Raw genomic sequence first — 20,000 nt, 5'->3', positions numbered from 1 at the left:
GGATGTTTATAATTTATAATAACTAACTTTAAAGTGACACAGGAGTTGACATTTGAAACAATGCTAAAGCGTTTAAGTGAGGGGGCATTTGGTGGGAAAGGGGGAGAGAGATGCTGCGCTGGTCGTTGAAAGAGCATGCTAATGTAAGAATGACTTTCCAGGAGCAGACCAGGAGAAAATCAGCTATTTCTTCATGTTTATAGCTCCCTCTCAGGATGACTGGCCGACTGACAGACAAAAACACAGAGATAGAGAGAGAAAGAGAGATAGAGAGAGATACAGAGAAAGAGACAGAAAGAGAGTAAAACAGAGAAAGAGAGAGAAAGAAATTGAGAAAAATAGAGATACAGCATGAGAGAGAGAGAGAGAGAGAGAGAGAGAGAGAAGAGAGAGAGAGAGAGTGAGAGAGAGAGAGAGAGAGAGAGAGAGAGAGAGAGAGAGGAGAGTAAAACAGAGAGAGAAACTGGGTGGAACAGAAGGGGGGAGTTTTGGGGCAAGGTTTGGTGATGAACGGGGGTACTCTCTCCCTCTTGCTCTCTCCCTCTCTGTCTCCCTCTCTCTCCACCAGTGACAGCTGAGTGGCTGGGAGCTAATTGCTGTTGCGTGAGGTCAGAGAAGCATTTATCTGACTGAGCTAGCCTTCCCTGCTAGCCCACAACAGACAGACAGACGGACAGGGAGGATATTGCACAGCTCACACTACAGAGAGGAGAGACTGGCTGCTAAAGCACTGACTAACTGAGAAGTCCCAGGGACATGCACACACATACACGCTTTCTCTCTCTCTCTCTCTCTCTCTCTCTCTCTCTCTCTCTCTCTCTCTCTCACACACACACATACATCCACATACCCACAGACTCCTCTGACACCTACACACACACACACCTACATACACACAGCTACACACACACAGCTTGTGTGTAAGTAATCAGGAGCAGTGGGACCACAGTAACTCTAAACCTTCTAAGGAAAAGGAATACCACTAACTGTTTCATCTCTGAACGCTCAATACTAATGTAAGTTTTTATTCCAACTTTATTCAACTCTTCTCTATTCCTTCTCTTCATATTTTATTTACATTTTATTGAACCAGTCAATTCAGTTAAGAACTGCTCTGCAGTAAGAAAACTTGTAGGACATATATTAGGAAATGAATGAAGAGTTGTTGGATTCTTTGTGATGTAGTGAATTGATGAGTGAATGTGTGTATAGGAGCTCAGGATTTGGTGAGGCTTCTGTTTATCTGTTGAGACTGACTGAAAGTCTACTGTTGCAGATAGATACAGATATTACAGATAGAGCTTTAGAGATATATATAGAAATATAGAGATTGCAGCTCTAGGATATTTCCATCTATCCACACACAGCTAAAGGAGAGTTAATTTCAGTTCACTTTTTGACTTTATTCAGGAATTTGAACTCGCATCTTGAGCTGGCATCTTTTGAGAATCACATCTTGAGCATGCACAGCTCCCATTTCCATTTCCAGACAACTCTGTCTGAGACAAATGACAACAACAATATCGCTGCGACCGATAGAGCCATTGACAACACAACCTATGAAATCGGACATATCACAATCAGTGTTGTTGCTAATTGAATAGGTTTGGAAAGCACAGATCAGTAAGGTACAGTACAGTAGGCAGTAGACTGGGCTGGGGACAGTTTGGTAAACCACTACACACTGGGATTAAGAGGGACCATCTATTAGAGCAAGGTTACAAACCTAAAGCAGATGTCCAGTGTTACATTCAGCACTGCAGCTCAACTCCTCACTTTAACATTCAACACTGTCTGGGAATCATACTTTATCCATGTGGGAGTGAGTAGTAGCACAGGTGCATCAAAGCTGGGACCGAGAGACTGAAAAACAGCTTCTATCTCAAGGCCATCAGACTGTTAAACAGCCATCACTAGCACTGAGTGGCTGCTGTCAACATACTGACTCAACTCTAGCCACTTTAATAATGGAAAAATGTATGTAATAAATGTATCACTAGCCACTTTAAACAATGCCACTTTATATCATGTTTACATATCCTACATTACTCATCTCATATGTATATACTGTACTCTATACCATCTACTGCATCTTGCCTATGCCGTTCGGCCATCACTCATTCATATATTTGTATGTACATATTCTTATTCATTCCTTTACACTTGTGTGTATAAGGTAGTTGTTGTGAAATTGTTAGGTTAGATTACTTGTTAGATATTACTGCATGGTCGGAACTAGAAGCACAAGCATTTCGCTACACTCGCATTAACATCTGCTAACCATGTGTATGTGACAAATAAAATTTGATTTGATTTAGTACACTGTAGATCCAAATCCACATCCACTGGACTGTTGTCTAAATTACAGGCTGTAGAAATTGCAGACATCTAACACACACACAAAAACATCCTTCTCTTCCACAGCTCTGGCCTCCACAGAACCCCTGAAACATCCGGAAACAGACGGAAACAGACAAGACAATGTCTGCTATTGGACGACGGTCTCCTCTGCCGGGATTACACAGCCGACACACACAGTGAGGATTACACTGAGATAGACTGACGGACATCAACATAAAGACTGGCCTCATTCATACAGAGAGACAGTGAGACAGACGGACATCAACCTACAGCCTTGTGTCCTTACAACAGAGAGACAGACAACAACTCCAAACAGAGAGAGACATCACACAAGTGCCTGGTCACTCTCCAACCCTCCTACCCTCTACCCACTCCACCTCCCACCAGCTGGCCTCAGCGCCCCAGCCAGGGGTTATAGGTCACAGGTCAGGGGGACCAGCCCGTCCAGGCTCCTAGTGAACAGCGCTAGGAGGGCTCTGTCTGGCACTCTGTTCTGTTCTGTCTGCCAGAGCAGACAGCAGTATTTCAGCATGTTGTCCGTGGCGCCCCACAGCAGTGCATTATAATGCCCAGATGGATGCCATTGCCATGCAACCTGCCTAACTTGCTGTCGGGACTGTACCTTCACATCATCTTCCTGCTGGGCAGCGTGTGTGTGGCCTGCAGCGACTGCACACCCGAGCAGCTTGCCGCCATCATGAACTGCTCCAAGCACGAACGCCACGCACGGAACTACGACTACATGGAAGGGGGAGACGACGCATACGACAGCTGTTCAGCCGGACGCAGTGGTTCCTTACCGTTGACGACTACGGCAACATCAACGGGACACAAGATCCCACCAACTGTTACAGTAAGACCAGTGTTTCCCCTATATACATTTAGCTGCGGCACACCGCTGCTAAATTGTGCCAGCTGCTGTTAAATCATGGCCTCCGCTGCTAAATCGTGCCCGCCGCTGCTAAATTGTGGCTTCCGCTGTTAAATCGTGCCCGCCGCTGCTAAATCGTGGCTTCCGCTGCTAAATCGTGCACACCGCTGCTAAATCGTGCCCGCCGCTGCTAAATCAGTCTCACTGTTACAGTGAGACTGATCTATATACTGTATATCTATCTATAAGACCCCACCAACTGTTACAGTGAGACTGATCTATATACTGTATATCTATCTATAAGACCCCACCAACTGTTACAGTGAGACTGATCTATACACTGTATAGGGCGGCAGGTAGCCTAGCAGGTTAGAGCAGAGATGTCCGGCCCCTCGAGGGGGAACGAACTCAATATACTTTAAAATGACTAAAACCAAATCAAAACTGAGTATAAATGATAATGGACCTACAATCATACAGTTTCTTGACTCTGCCAGCTCGCTAATAATCCCAGAAATGAAAGCTAGACAATCAGGGAGCATTGAAATTCCCAAAACGATGGATAGAAGACTATTTTTAATGGAGTGAAAATATAGCCCATTCTTTCTGTGGCCCCTGGGCCCCTGACCAAATAGGGGCCCCTGGGACAAAATTTGTTTGACACCGCTGGGTTAGAGCATTGAGCCAGTAAGCGACAGGTCCCTAGTTCGAATCCCCGAACCGACAAGGTGAAAATCTGTTGATGTACCCTTGAGCAAGGCACTTAGCCTTATTTAACCCTTAACTCGCCAAATGTTACAGTAAAAATTATCTATCTACTGTATATCTATAAGACCCGCCAAATGTTACAGTAATGTTACAGATCCAAATGTTAGATTATGTTTAATACCCCATTAATTGCTACAGTAAGGCTGGTTTTATTATCCACATCTTAACATCTACAGTATGTGTTTTCTTAGGACTCATCACTTCAATGGAATTCAATCAAACAAACTCCTATTGCGTAGGTCGTAGTCTGTAAACAAAGATAGATACCGCGTAAACTGGTGGGGCAGGTTTGATTGAATTCCAGTCTGTGTTGTAGGATTCATCTCGTACTAACAGGTGGCTCTGAGTAGACTCTCAGCAACAGTAGATGTAGAGAGGATGAGTTATACATTCTACTCACTGTATATTTATGGGCTGCTTTAGACTCTCAGAGATGTCTAAACATTTTTACGGCTGATGTGTTACTGCTAATAACAATATGGTTGAGCAATGTCCACGTTGCTGAGATCTTAGTCACTCATGTCTAGTCAGAGATGGAGAGAGAGAGAGAAAGAGAGAGAGAGAGAGAGAGAGAGAGAGAGAGAGAGAGAGAGGGGCAAGAAAGATTCCTCTGTGTCTATGTGAGTTATCTCCCAGTCTGTTGAGTGAGTAATAAGGCTGTTGGAACACGGTCATATAGCAGCTAGCTCTCTCCCCTCTGGGACTCCCTGGAGCAGCCTGATGTTATTGTCCAATGTTCCCTCTGCAGTGTAATCACACTGGTAATGGGTCATGTGTCTCTGTTAGGGCAGCCAAAGTGACAGAGGTAAAGTGAAGCAGGTGTGGGCTCTGGCAGAGCCAACCATAACACCATGTAAACACAGCACTAATGAAGTAAACCAAGGGGCTGGGAGTTGGGGCCGGGGATGCAGACGGTCAGGACAAATGAACTGGCATGAAACACGCACGCACCCACGCACATATTAAACACCTCAGTGAAGTAGCCCAAGCTGACCTAGTCTATCCACAGAGAAACGGGGTTAGTATGTGTGAGTGTGACATCAAAACAATCACTCTATAGGTTTCAATAATGTCCGTCTGCCTGTCTCTGTCTGTCTCCTCAATCTCCGCCCGCCCGTCTGTCTGTCTGTCTGTCTGTCTGTCTGTCTGTCTGTCTGTCTGTCTGTCTGTCTGTCTGTCTGTCTGTCTGTCTGTCTGTCTGCCTGTCTGCTCACCTGCCCGTCTGCCTGCCTCCCTCCCTGCCTGTCTGTCTATCTGTCTGTGTGTCAGTGGAATGCTGGCGTGACCAGGGTAGCCTGTCTATCTGTCTGTCTGCACACACGCCCGCCTGTCTATCTATCTATCTGTCTGTCTGCCTGCTCACCTGTCCATATGCCTGTCTATCTTGCTGTGGAATGTTGGCGTGACCAGGGTAGCCTCTGTCTACCTGTCTGTCTGCTCACATGCCCGCCTGTCTATCTATCCATCTGTCTGTCTGCCTGCTCACCTGTCCATATGCCTGTCTATCTGGCTGTGGAATGTTGGCGTGACCAGGGTAGCCTGTCTATCTGGCTGTGGAATGTTGGCGTGACCAGGGTAGCCTCTGTCTCTGGTGAGGAGGGGGAAGATGGGTCTTGTGAAACAAAAACTGGCCTTGAAAAGCAGAGAAATGGATCCACCCAGATGTGTCTGACAATAGCACGCAGGGACACATGCAGGCACGCAGGGACACATGCAGGCACGCACACACACACGCACGCACACACACACACACACGTACACACACACGCACACACACAGGCAGACAGGCCTTTGAAGAGCCCAGAATGGGCATGAATACAGCTAATAAATCTTTGATTCATATTGCTCTGTTCCTGTCTGGCCTGGGCTGGTCTGGGCTGGGGTGAGGTGGGGAGGGCTGAGTTGAAGTGTGGTGGGGTGGGGTGAGCTGGGCTGGGCTGAGCAGGGCCGAGGTGAAGTGAGGTGGGGTGAGGTGGGCTGAGCTGGGCCAAGGTGAAGTGAAGTGGGGTGGGCTTGGGTGAGGTGGGCTGAGCTGGGCAGGGCCGAGGTGAAGTGAGGTGGGGTGAGGTGGGCATAGGATCTGTTTCTCAGGGTGGACAGTGTTAAGAGGCTGTTACAGAAACAGGCATAGGATCTGTTTCTCAGGGTGGACAGTGTTAAGAGGCTGTTACAGAAACAGGCATAGGATCTGTTTCTTAGGGTGGACAGTGTTAAGAGGCCGTTACAGAAACAGGCATAGGATCTGTTTCTCAGGGTATTCTGCTCAATGTCCTGTCCACTGTGTTAGACCAACCTGACAACCAAAACAAACACAGGTGATATACTGTACTGTATGAGCTAACAGGCTTATAGTACAGTATATTACACCGGACGAGATAAAAGTCGGTGCCTGAATACCCATACTTGCGTTCTAAATAGTAAGCATTTTGGGTATGTTTTATAATACGTGACATTACTCATTTCCGCTTTTCATCTAGTAGAATTCTCTGCACGCTATTGAAGAAGAGAATGGTCTTTCCAGACTCATGGCTTTCACAATGTTAGGCTCGGGCGTCGTAGTGAGGAATCAAACGCAGGAAGCAGCGAGCACAGGGTAGTGGCTTTTAATAGTTGCAACAGGCGAGCACACACAAGCCACCCCAAACAGCGAAATAATGCGCACACAAAATAATGTGTCCCAAACACAGGGGAAATAACATGCGGCGCAAAAAACTAACGCACAAGCGTAAACCCATGCACAACAGGAAAATAATCCCGCACAATGAACAAGCGGACCAGCTAACACTAATAGCCCCGCTAATCACCCCCACTAAGAACAGGTGCACACAATCACAAACAGGGGGAAAACAAAAAAGGGAAACAGTGGCAGCTAATAGGCCGGTGACGACGACCGCCGAGCGCCACCTGAGCAGGAATCGTGACAGTACCCCCCTCCTGACGCGCGGCTCCTGCAGCACGCCGACACCGGCCTCGAGGACGACCCAGAGGGCGAGGCGCAGGGCGATCCGGACGGAGGCGATGGAAATCCCTCAACATGGATGGGTCCAAGACATCCTCCGCCGGCACCCAGCACCTCTCCTCCGGACCGTACCCCTCCCAGTCTACGAGGTACTGCAGGCCCCTCACCCGGCGTCTCGAGTCCAGAATGGCCCATATGCTGTATGCCGGGGACCCCCGATGTCCAGAGGGGGCGGAGGGATCTCCGGCACCTCACCTTCCTGCAGGGGACCAGCTACCACCGGCCTGAGGAGAGACACATGAAACGAGGGGTTAATACGGTAATAGGAAGGGAGTTGTAACTGATAACACACCTCGTTTATCCTCCTCAGGACTTTAAAGGGCCCCACACACTGCGGCCACAGCTTCCGGCAGGGCACACGGAGGGGCAGGTTCCAGGTCGAGAGACAGACCCTGTCCCCCGGTACGAATACGAGAGCCTCACTGCGGTGGCGGTCAGCGCTCCTCTTCTGCCGTCCACTGGCTTGCTTCAGGGATTCCTGGACGGCTCTCCAGGTCTCCTTGGAGCGCTGTACCCAGACCTCCACCGCAGGAGCCTCGGTCTGGCTCTGGTGCCATGGTGCCAGGACCGGCTGGTAACCCAAAACACACTGAAAGGGTGACATGTTAGTAGAGGAGTGACGAAGTGAGTTCTGGGCTAACTACGCCCAAGGAATGTACCTCGCCCACTCCCCTGGCCGGTCCTGGCAAAACGACCTCAGAAACCTGCCCACCTCCTGGTTTACCCTCTCCGCCTGCCCATTACTCTCGGGTGATAACCGGAGGTCAAACTGACCGAGACCCCCAGCCGCTCCATAAACGCTTTCCAGACCCTGGATGTGAACTGGGAACCTCGATCAGAGACAATGTCCTCCGGCACCCCGTAGTGCCAGAAGACGTGGGTAAATAGGGCCTCCACAGTCTGCATGGCCGTAGGGAGACCGGGCAACGGGAGGAGACGGCAGGACTTTGAAAACCGATCCACAACCACCAGGATCGTAGTGCTCCCCTGAGAAGGGGGGAGATCTGTCAAGAAGTCTACAGACAGGTGCGACCATGGCCGTTGCGGAACGGGGAGGGGCTGTAACTTCCCTCTCGGGAGATGCCTAGGAGCCTTACTCTGGGCACACACCGAACAGGAAGAGACATAGAACCTCACATCCTTAGACAAGGTGGGCCACCAGTACTTCCCCCTGAGACTCCGCACTGTCCTCGCAACACCAGGATGACCCGAAGTGGGTAGCGTGTGCGCCCACCGAATCAATAGATCACGAACACCGAGCGCCACGTACATGCGACCCACGGGACACTGTGCAGGCGCAGGTTCCAATACTAATGCCCGCTCGATGTCCACGTCCACCTCCCATACCACCGGTGCCACCAGCCTAGACGCTGGAATGATGGGAGTTGGATCGATGGGCCGGTCCTCTGTGTCATAAAGACGGGACAGTGCGTCGGCCCTCGTGTTCAGGGAGCCTGGTCTATAGGAGATCGTAAACCTAAACCAGGCGAAGAACATGGCCCACCTTGCCTGACGCGGATCCAGTCTCCTAGCTGCCCGGATGTACTCCAGATTTCGGTGGTCGGTCCAGATGAGAAAAGGGTGCTTAGCCCCCTCAAGCCAGTGTCGCCACACCCTCAAGGCTTTTACCACCGCTAGCAACTCCCTGTCCCCCACATCATAGTTACGCTCCGCCGAACTGAGCTTCTTTGAAAAGAAAGCGCAGGGGCGGAGTTTCAGTGGCGTACCCGAGCGCTGTGATAGCACGGCACCCACCCCAGCCTCGGATGCGACCACCTCCACTATGAATGCTAGAGACGGGTCCGGGTGTGCCAACACGGGTGCGTCGGTGAACAGCGTCTTCAACTTCTTGAAGGCTCCGTCTGCCTCCGTCGACCACCGCAAACGCACCGGCCCCCCCTTCAGCAGTGAGGTAATGGGAGCCGCTACCTGGCCAAAACCCCGGATAAACCTCCGGTAGTAATTGGCAAAGCCTAAGAACCGCTGCACTTCCTTCACCGTGGTTGGAGTCGGCCAATTACGCACGGCCTTAACGCGGTCACACTCCATCACCACCCCCGCGGTGGAAATGCGATAACCCAGGAAGGAAACGGCTCGTTTGGAAAACACACATTTCTCAGCCTTAACGTATAGGTCATGCTCCAGCAGTCTACCAAGCACCTTGCATACCAGGGACACATGCGCGGAGCGGGTGGGGGAATATATCAGAATATCATCGATATAGACAATCACGCCCTGCCCGTGCAGGTCCCTGAGAATCTCGTCTACAAAGGATTGAAAGACGGCTGGAGCATTCTTCAACCCATACGGCATGACGAGGTACTCATAATGGCCCAATGTGGTACTAAATGCGGTTTTCCACTCGTCTCCATCCTTGATACGCACCAGGTTATACGCGCTCCTGAGATCCAGTTTTGTGAAGAACTTTGCTCCGTGAAATGATTCCACTGCCGTAGCGATGAGAGGTAGCGGGTAACTAAACCCCACCGTGATAGCATTTAGACCTCTGTAATCAATGCACGGACGCAGACCTCCCTCCTTTTTCTTCACAAAAAAGAAACTCGAGGAGGCGGGTGAGATGGAGGGCCGAATGTACCCCTGTCCCAGGGATTCCGTGACATATGTCTCCATAGCCACCGTCTCCTCCTGTGACAAGGGATACACGTGACTCTTGGGAAGCGCAGCGTTAACCTGGAGATCTATCGCACAATCCCCCTGTCGATGAGGTGGTAATTTGGTCGCCCTCTTTTTACAGAAAGCGATCGCCAAATCGGCATATTCAGGGGGAATGCGCACGGTGGACACCTGGTCTGGACTCTCCACCGACGTGGCACCTATGGAAACTCCTAGACACTTCCCTGAACACTCCTCTGACCACCCCTGGAGAACCCCGTTTCCACGAAATCCGGGGATTGTGATCAGCCAGCCAGGGGACCCCCAGCACCACCGGAAACGCAGGCGAATCAATAAGGAAAAAACAAATCCGTTCCTTATGACTCCCCTGCGTTACCATGTCCAGTGGAACCGTAGACTCCCTGACTAGCCCTGACCCTAATGGTCGGCTATCTAGGGAGTTCACGGGGAAGGGGGAATCTATCGGCACTCGCGGAATGCCCAGCTTAATGGCAAGTCCGCGATCCATAAAGTTCCCAGCTGCGCCTGAATCGACTAGCGCATTATGCTGGGAAGAGGGGAAAAAAATCTGAAAACAAAATAGGTAAGAACACGTGACCAACAGGGGGTTCTGGGTGAATCTGGTGCTGACTCACCTGGGGTGACCGAGAAGTGTTCTGCCTGCCCTCTCGACTCCCAGACTGGCTCCTCCAGCACCGGTCGGCCGTGTGTCCTCTCCGACCACAGCTGGTGCAGGAGGAGCCACCTCCTCCGGTGCCCCTTGGCACAGCCCCCCCTACTTCCATAGGAGTAGGGGCGGGGGTGCACGGAGGTGGAACGGACAGGACCCTTTCCAAACGCCCGCGGGCAGCCAGCAGATTGTCCAGACGGATGGACATATCTATGAGCTCATCAGGGATAGAGCGGTGTCTCGACAGGCTAGCTCCCTGCGGACGTCCGCCCGGAGACTACACCGGTAATGGTCTATAAGGGCCCTGTCGTTCCACCCCGCCCCAGCAGCCAAGGTCCTGAACTCCAGCGCGAAGTCCTGTGCGCTCCTCGTCTCCTGCCTGAGGTGGAACAGCCGCTCACCCGCCGCTCTTCCTTCCGGAGGGTGGTCGAACACGACCCGAAAGCGGCGGGTGAACTCCGGATAGTGATCCCTCGCCGAGTCTGGACCATTCCAGACAGCATTTGCCCACTCCAGAGCTCGGCCCGTCAGGCAGGAAACGAGGGCACTCACGCTCTCCTCTCCCGAGGGAGCAGGTCTGACGGTGGCCAGGAACAGCTCGAGCTGGAGCAGAAATCCCTGGCACCCAGCCACCGATCCATCATACTCCCTCGGGAGCGCCAGACGAAGCGCGCCAGAGCCTGATGCAGTGGGAGGCGGAGGTGGCTGCGTCGGAGGAGCCGGAGGTGGAGAGAGGAGACCACTCCTCTCCCATCGGTCCATCCTCTCCATCATCTGGTCCATTGCGGATCCGATTCGGTGGAGGACAGTAGTGTGGTGGAGTACGCGTTCCTCCATCGAGGGAAGGGGTTGGCCGCTGCTCCTGCTGATTCCATAGTATCTTGGTGCGGGATTCTGTTAGGCTCGGGTGTCGTAGTGAAGAATCAAACGCAGGAAGCAGTGAGCACAGAGTAGTGGCTTTTAATAGTTGCAACAGGCGAGCACACACAAGCCACCCCAAACAGCAAAATAATGCTCACACAAAATAACGTGTCCCAAACACAGGGGAAATAACATGCGGCGCAAAAAACAAACGCACAAACGTAAACCCAAGCACAACAGGAAAATAATCCCGCACAATGAACAAGCAGACCAGCTAACACTAATAGCCCCGCTAATCACTCCCACTAAGAACAGGTGCACACAATCACAAACAGGGGGAAAACAAAAAAGGGAAACAGTGGCAGCTAATAGGTCGGTGACGACGACCGCCGAGCGCCACCCGAGCAGGCGGGGGTGCCACCGTCGGTGGGAATCGTGACACACAACAGCTGATAATCAGCTGAGGGAACGCGCTGTAACAAAAGCTAAATTTCCTTTTGTAGGATAGCTGGAGGCAAAGTCATTAATATTCATGAGTTACGTCGGGCTCTTGGTTGAGCCTTTTTGGGTGTGTGACATCACACAGATGCACTGCAAAGGCTTGCTCGCTGGGATGATCAGTGAGCACCGACTTCCAGCTACATTCCAATTATTCATAAAACAAGTCCACAAATTATTATTGAAAAAATGTATACAAACTGTCTGTTGCTTGATATGAGCAAGTCAACCCAAAGGTTCCAAAGAATAGGAAATCGACAATTAGCTGGCGAGTAGTGGCTACTGCCTGGCCAGTGAGCTAGCTACATTTCAGTCAGTAGCTATCCTTCTAAATGCGATGGTCACTGGATGAACTATACAACTATGAGTTGGACATATTTTGTTGAAAACAAACTAGCATCCAGTTGTTGTTTCCAGTTGTTGGTAGAATCATATCTAACTAGCTGGCCCCTGAATCCCATGTCTATGTGGCCATGCATGAACTTCCGAGTCTAGATGTAGTCCAGCTAACGTTAGCTAGCTACCTAGCATTGCTGAACTGTTTTATAAAAAAACGGCTGAGGTGACTCAAACCCTGTAGCTAGCTAACAAGCCTTCCTCAGCGACAATGTTATTGCGGTGCAGGAATATTAGATATGTCTTTTAATTGTAAGATAATTGTCATTAAAGTTGGTGGTTACTACTGGTTTTAGATCCGAGGTGAGAGAAATTGCCCGCTAGTGTTTTGCGTTTTGGTAAGAACTAGGAGTGATGTCACGCAACCAAGAAGGCTCAACCACTCACCAGATGGATAATAATGACATTTTTGCCTTTTGCTATCCTACATGTTAAGTACCAAAATGAAAGAATGGCAGGAATCAACACAATTGTGCATGAGATGACGCATTCTCAGTAGGATGAGTCTAGTATGCTGATATTTGTTGCTTACTGCATTAGGTTTTTATTAAACAGTATGTTCTAAAAAGTAAACTCAGCAAAAAAAGAAACGGCCCTTTTTCTGGACCCTGTCTTTCAAAGATAATTCGTAAAAATCCAAATAACTTCACAGATTTCATTGTAAAGGGTTTAAACACGTTTTCCCATGCTTGTTCAATGAACCATAAACAATTAATGAACACGCACCTGTGGAACGGTCGTTAAGACACTAACAGTTTACAGACGGTAGGCAATTAAGGTCACAGTAATAAAAACTTAGGACACTAAAGAGGCCTTTCTACTGACTCTGAAAAACACCAAAAGAAAGAAGCCCAGGGTCCCTGCTCATCTGCGTGAATGTGCCTTAGGCATGCTGCAAGGAGGCATGAGAACTGCAGACAGCGCTACAGGGAGACAGGATGGACAGCTGATCATCCTCGCAGTGGCAGACCACGTGTAACAACACCTGCACAGGATCGGTACAGCCGAACATCACACCTCATGTGGTTGACATGACCCTCCAGCATGACAATGCCACCAGCCATACTGCTCGTTCTGTGCAGGATTTCCTGCAAGACAGGAATGTCAGTGTTCTGCCATGGTCAGCGAAGAGCCCGGATCTCAATCCCATTGAGCAAGTCTGGGACCTGTTGGATCGGAGGGTGAGGGCTAGGGCCATTCCCCCCAGAAATGTCTGGGAACTTGCAGGTGCCTTGGTGGAAGAGTGGGGTAACATCTCACAGCAAGAACTGGCAAATCTGGTGCAGTCCATGAGGAGGAGATGCACTGCAGTCCTTAATGCAGCTGGTGGCCACAGAAGATACTGACTGTTACTTTTGATTTTGACCCCCCCCCCCCCTCTTTGTTCAGGGAAACATTATTCATTATAACATTGTTTCTATTTTTGCTGAGTTTATATGATTAGTACACAGTATGCAGTTTAAGTAAGTAGTAGGCAAACCAGATTTCAGACAAAGCCATTGGCAGAGCATACTAATCTGAATCACTAACATATGACACTAGTAGAGGACTGTTGGCTTGTAGTGAAAACACTGAATAAGGGTCTTCATAGACAGCAGAGCATGTTTTACTGGATCTGGTTTTAAGGAAATCATTTGTAACTGTATTCCAGGAGTCTGCAAGAGCCAGTTTAAACCATTTCTTTTGGCCCACCCAAAGTTTTTAGTACATTTTAAATTTGTTTAATTTAGGAAATCTGTTCCCAACTATTCCCACAAATGTAAAAAAGAGATGTATGTGATCTTGTCTCAATGTATTCAACGTATGAAAGTATTATTATTTTCAAATACAATCTCTTTTTGGACTTAATTGTGGTCAATTTGTAGTGTACAAATTATTAAAGTTATGTTCTGGCCCACTGACCATCCGCTCCGATAAAAATCGGCCTGCGGCTGAATGTAGTTGCCTAACCCTGCTGTAGGCTATTCAAAAACATATGGGAACACTCTTAAACCCGCCAGACAGTTTGCTGGTGAGTGTATTGTGTCTGTTGCCCCAGTACAACAGATAGACTATATAATAGCATTGTTTCCCTGTTATAATCCAGTACAACAGATAGACTATATAATAGCATTGTTTCCCTGTTTTAATCCAGTACAACAGATATACTACATAATAGTATTGTTACCCTGTTATAATCCAGTACAACAGATATACTACATAATAGTATTGTTACCCTGGTAAAATCAAGTACAACAGATATACTACATAATAGTATTGTTACCCTGTTATAATCCAGTACAACAGATATACTACATAATAGTATTGTTACCCTGGTAAAATCAAGTACAACAGATATACTACATAATAGTATTGTTACCCTGTTATAATCCAGTACAACAGATATACTACATAATAGTATTGTTTCCCTGTTATAATCCAGTACAACAGATATACTACATAATAGTATTGTTTCCCTGTTATAATCCAGTACAACAGATATACTACATAATAGTATTGTTACCCTGGTATAATCAAGTACAACAGATATACTACATAATAGTATTGTTACCCTGTTATAATCCAGTACAACAGATATACTACATAATAGTATTGTTACCCTGGTAAAATCAAGTACAACAGATATACTACATAATAGTATTGTTACCCTGTTATAATCCAGTACAACAGATATACTACATAATAGTATTGTTTCCCTGTTATAATCCAGTACAACAGATATACTACATAATAGTATTGTTTCCCTGTTATAATCCAGTACAACAGATATACTACATAATAGTATTGTTACCCTGGTATAATCAAGTACAACAGATATACTACATAATAGTATTGTTACCCTGTTATAATACAGTACAACAGACTATATAATAGTACCGTTACCCTGTTCTAATCCAGTACAACAGATAGACTATATAATAGTATTGTTACCCTGGTATAATCAAGTACAACAGATATACTACATAATAGTATTGTTACCCTGTTATAATACAGTACAACAGACTGTATAATAGTACCGTTACCCTGTTCTAATCCAGTACAACAGATAGACTATATAATAGTATTGTTACCCTGTTATAATCAAGTACAACAGATAGACTATATAATAGTATTGTTATCCTGTTATAATACAGTACAACAGACTATATACTAGTATCGTTACCCAGTTATAACACAGTATAACCAATATACAACAATATCATTGATTTGTTACCATGTTATAACACAGTATAACCAATATACAACAGTATCGTTGATTTGTTACCATGTTATAACACAGTATAACCAATATACAACAGTATCGTTGATTTGTTACCATGTTATAACACAGTATAACCAATATACAACAGTATCGTTGATTTGTTACCATGTTATAACACAGTATAACCAATATACAACAATATCGTTGATTTGTTACCATGTTATAACACAGTATAACCAATATACAACAGTATTATTGATTTGTTACCCTGTTATAACACAGTATAACCAATATACAACAGTATTATTGATTTGTTACCATGTTATAACACAGTATAACCAATATACAACAGTATCATTGATTTGTTACCATGTTATATCACAGTATAACCAATATACAACAGTATCGTTGATTTGTTACCATGTTATAACACAGTATAACCAATATACAACAGTATCATTGATTTGTTACCATGTTATAACACAGTATAACCAATATACAACAGTATCATTGATTTGTTACCATGTTATAACACAGTATAACCAATATACAACAGTATCATTGATTTGTTACCATGTTATAACACATAACCAACATACAACAGTATTATTGATTTGTTGCCATGTTATATCACAGTATAACCAATATACAACAGTATCGTTGATTTGTTACCATGTTATAACACAGTATAACCAATATACAACAGAATCGTTGATTTGTTACCCAGTTATAACACAGTATAACCAATATACAACAGTATCATTGATTTGTTACCATGTTATAACACAGTATAACCAATATACAACAGTATCATTGATTTGTTACCCATGTTATAACACAGTATAACCAATATACAACAGTATCATTGATTTGTTACCATGTTATAACACAGTATAACCAATATACAACAGTATCGTTGATTTGTTACCCTGTTATAACGCAGTATAACCAATATACAACAGTATCGTTGATTTGTTACCATGTTATAACACAGTATTACAGATATACAACAGTATCGTTGATTTGTTACCCTGTTATATCAATATACCAGATAATACTATTGTTACCCTGTTATTACAATAGAATATACTGTACGGTATATGGTATTGCGACGCTGTTAGTATTACAAATATATTGTGACCCTATTATAACAGTATAACAGTATAAGAGATATGGCCCTGTTCTATCAGTCAGTGTCAGCCTCCGTGTGTCTCCCTGAATAACCTCAGCAGTCAGCTCTGACCTGAGACGCATCCTCAGCGTTACGCACCATAAACCATCAGATGCCTGTGACTGTAACAAGACACACATCGACTTACAAACCCTTAGAAAAGATTAGAAACACCAGAGTAGAGAAGAGATCCAGGTTCCTAATAAACATCCACACACTCAGCTGTGATGCAGGTAATAAATATCCACACACTCAGCTGTGATGCAGGTTCCTAATAAACATCCACACACTCAGCTGTGATGCAGGTTCCTAATAAACATCCACACACTCAGCTGTGATGCAGGTAATAAATATCCACACACTCAGCTGTGATGCAGGTAATAAACATCCACACACTCAGCTGTGATGCAGGTAATAAACATCCACACACTCAGCTGTGATGCAGGTTCCTAATAAACATCCACACACTCAGCTGTGATGCAGGTTCCTAATAAACATCCACACACTCAGCTGTGATGCAGGTAATAAATATCCACACACTCAGCTGTGATGCAGGTTCCTAATAAACATCCACACACTCAGCTGTGATGCAGGTTCCTAATAAACATCCACACACTCAGCTGTGATGCAGGTAATAAATATCCACACACTCAGCTGTGATGCAGGTTCCTAATAAACATCCACACACTCAGCTGTGATGCAGGTTCCTAATAAACATCCACACACTCAGTTGTGATGCAGGTTCCTAATAAACATCCACACACTCAGCTGTGATGCAGGTAATAAATATCCACACACTCAGCTGTGATGCAGGTTCCTAATAAACATCCACACACTCAGTTGTGATGCAGGTTCCTAATAAACATCCACACACTCAGCTGTGATGCAGGTAATAAATATCCACACACTCAGCTGTGATGCAGGTTCCTAATAAACATCCACACACTCAGCTGTGATGCAGGTTCCTAATAAACATCCACACACTCAGCTGTGATGCAGGTTCCTAATAAACATCCATACACTCAGCTGTGATGCAGGTTCCTAATAAACATCCACACACTCAGCTGTGATGCAGGTTCCTAATAAACATCCACACACTCAGCTGTGATGCAGGTAATAAATATCCACACACTCAGCTGTGATGCAGGTTCCTAATAAACATCCATACACTCAGCTGTGATGCAGGTTCCTAATAAACATCCATACACTCAAGAGTGGTACAGCCTTTATCCTACAGGCTTCTTATTCAGTGAGATGAGCTTTCAGATTTACAACCCTTAAACAGAGCAATAGGATGAAAGTTGTTCGACCAACATCTGAGCTAAATACTGTACAACCCATGTAGAAGAAATTCCTTCTTTATTTCAGGATGATACAAGTTCACAATTTTGTTGACAAATTACTAAAAAGATATGTCCCTTCCTTACATTTTTACATTTTAGTCATTTAGCAGACGCTCTTATCCAGAGCGACTACAGTAGTGAATGCATACATTTCACTTCATACACTTTTTTTTAATGTGCTGGCCCCCCGTGGGATTCGAACCCACAACCCTGGCGTTGCAAACACCATGCTCTACCAACTGAGCTACAGGGAAGGCTGTGTTTTTATTTGATTAATGTCAAACTGTGGTAGAGCTGACAATGCAACAACAGTCTGTCTCTGCTGGTTTGTCATGATGTGTATTCCTGTTGGACCAGACTCTGTTGTTCCTCAGTCAGAGCTTCATTACATCCTTAATAAGCAACGCAGTGTGGATCCAGCCTGGATCCAGGGAAGACAGAATTAGAATAGGGATCACACACAATGAGTTGACTTAGCTGGGGGCTGGCTGGGTTGAGCCAGGGAGGGAAGGAGGGAAATCTGTTCAAGTGTATGTGTGTGAGTGTGTGCACCACTTCGGTCTCGCTGCGTCCACTAAACACTGTCTGAGACAGAGCAGTAATAGAGTGGTGTATCAACTCTGTTCTGTCTCTTTGTGACCAGAGCTCTCAGCTGCTTTATAGCTCTCAGCTGCTTTATAGCTCTCAGCTGCTTTATAGCTCTCAGCTGCTTAATAGCTCTCAGCTCAGCTGCTTTATAGCTCTCAGCTCAGCTGCTTTATAGCTCTCAGCTCAGCTGCTTCATAGCTCTCAGCTCAGCTGCTTTATAGCTCTCAGCTCAGCTGCTTTATAGCTCTCAACTGCTTTATAGCTCTCAGCTGCTTTATAGCTCTCAGCTCAGCTGCTTTATAGCTCTCACCTGTTTTTATAGCTCTCAGCTGCTTTATAGCTCTCAGCTGCTTTATAGCTCTCAGCTCAGCTGCTTTATAGCTCTCAGCTCAGTTGCTTTTTAGCTCTCAGCTGCTTTATAGCTCTCAGATGCTTTATAGCTCTCAGCTCAGCTGCTTTATAGCGCTCAGCTGCTTTATAGCTCTCAGCTGCTTTATAGCTCTCAGCTGCTTTATAGCTCTCAGCTCAGCTGCTTTATAGCTCTCACCTGTTTTTACAGCTCTCAGCTGCTTTATAGCTCTCACCTGTTTTTATAGCTCTCAGCTGCTTTATAGCTTTCAGCTGCTTTATAGCTCTCAGCTGCTTTACAGCTTTCAGCTGCTTTATAGCTCTCAGCTGCTTTATAGCTCTCAGCTGTTTTATAGCTCTCAGCTCAGCTGCTTTATAGCTCTCAGCTGCTTTATAGCTCTCAGCTGCTTTATAGCTCCCAGCTGCTTTATAGCTCTCAGCTCAGCTGCTTTATAGCTCTCAGCTGCTTTATAGCTCTCAGCTCAGCTGTTTTATAGCTCTCAGCTCAGCTGTTTTATAGCTCTCAGCTCAGCTGCTTTATAGCTCTCAGCTGCTTTATAGCTCTCAGCTGCTTTATTGCTCTCAGCTCAGCTGCTTTATAGCTCTCAGCTGTTTTATAGCTCTCGGCTGAATCATCTCCTGCTTCCCATGGGAGATATTAACCATTGAGGGCTGAATCATCTCCTGCTTCCCATGGGAGATATTAACCAGTGAGGGCTGAATCATCTCCTGCTTCCCATGGGAGATATTAACCAGTGAGGGTTGGATCATCTACTGCTTCCCATGGGAGATATTAACCAGTGAGGGCTGAATCATCTACTGCTTCCCATGGGAGATATTAACCATTGAGGGCTGAATCATCTCCTGCTTCCCATGGGAGATATTAACCAGTGAGGGCTGAATCATCTACTGCTTCCCATGGGAGATATTAACCAGTGAGGGCTGAATCATCTCCTGCTTCCCATGGGAGATATTAACCAGTGAGGGTTGGATCATCTCCTGCTTCCCATGGGAGATATTAACCAGTGAGGGCTGAATCACTCCTGCTTCCCATGGGAGTTATTAACCAGTGAGGGCTGAATCATCTCCTGCTTCCCATGGGAGATATTAACCAGTGAGGGCTGAATCATCTCCTGCTTCCCATGGGAGTTATTAACCAGTGAGGGCTGAATCATCTCCTGCTTCCCAGTGGGAGATATTAACCAGTGAGGGTTGGATCATCTGCTGCTTCCCGCGGGAGTTATTAACCAGTGAGGGCTGAATCATCTCC

The 20,000-nt window shown here is 46.4% G+C and overlaps 1 protein-coding gene across 1 annotated transcript in view; it reads left to right on the top strand.

Annotated features, from left to right (window-relative positions):
• Nucleotides 1–488: 488 nt before the first annotated feature.
• The window catches only part of LOC106562498 (fibroblast growth factor 7), a 33,934-nt gene continuing 14,422 nt past the window's right edge, over nucleotides 489–20,000 (top strand). Inside the window, 3 exon segments of the mRNA XM_014127416.2 lie at nucleotides 489–1,016; nucleotides 2,425–3,116; nucleotides 3,119–3,214. Coding sequence (XP_013982891.2) covers nucleotides 2,927–3,116; nucleotides 3,119–3,214 — 286 coding nt within the window. The 5' untranslated portion in view covers nucleotides 489–1,016; nucleotides 2,425–2,926.

This window comes from Salmo salar, chromosome ssa11 (genome assembly GCF_905237065.1).
Source record: "Salmo salar chromosome ssa11, Ssal_v3.1, whole genome shotgun sequence".
NCBI classification, from domain to species: Eukaryota; Metazoa; Chordata; class Actinopteri; order Salmoniformes; family Salmonidae; genus Salmo; species Salmo salar.
The sequence above is the reverse complement of the archived record's forward strand: the minus strand, read 5'-3'. Positions and strand labels throughout refer to the sequence as shown.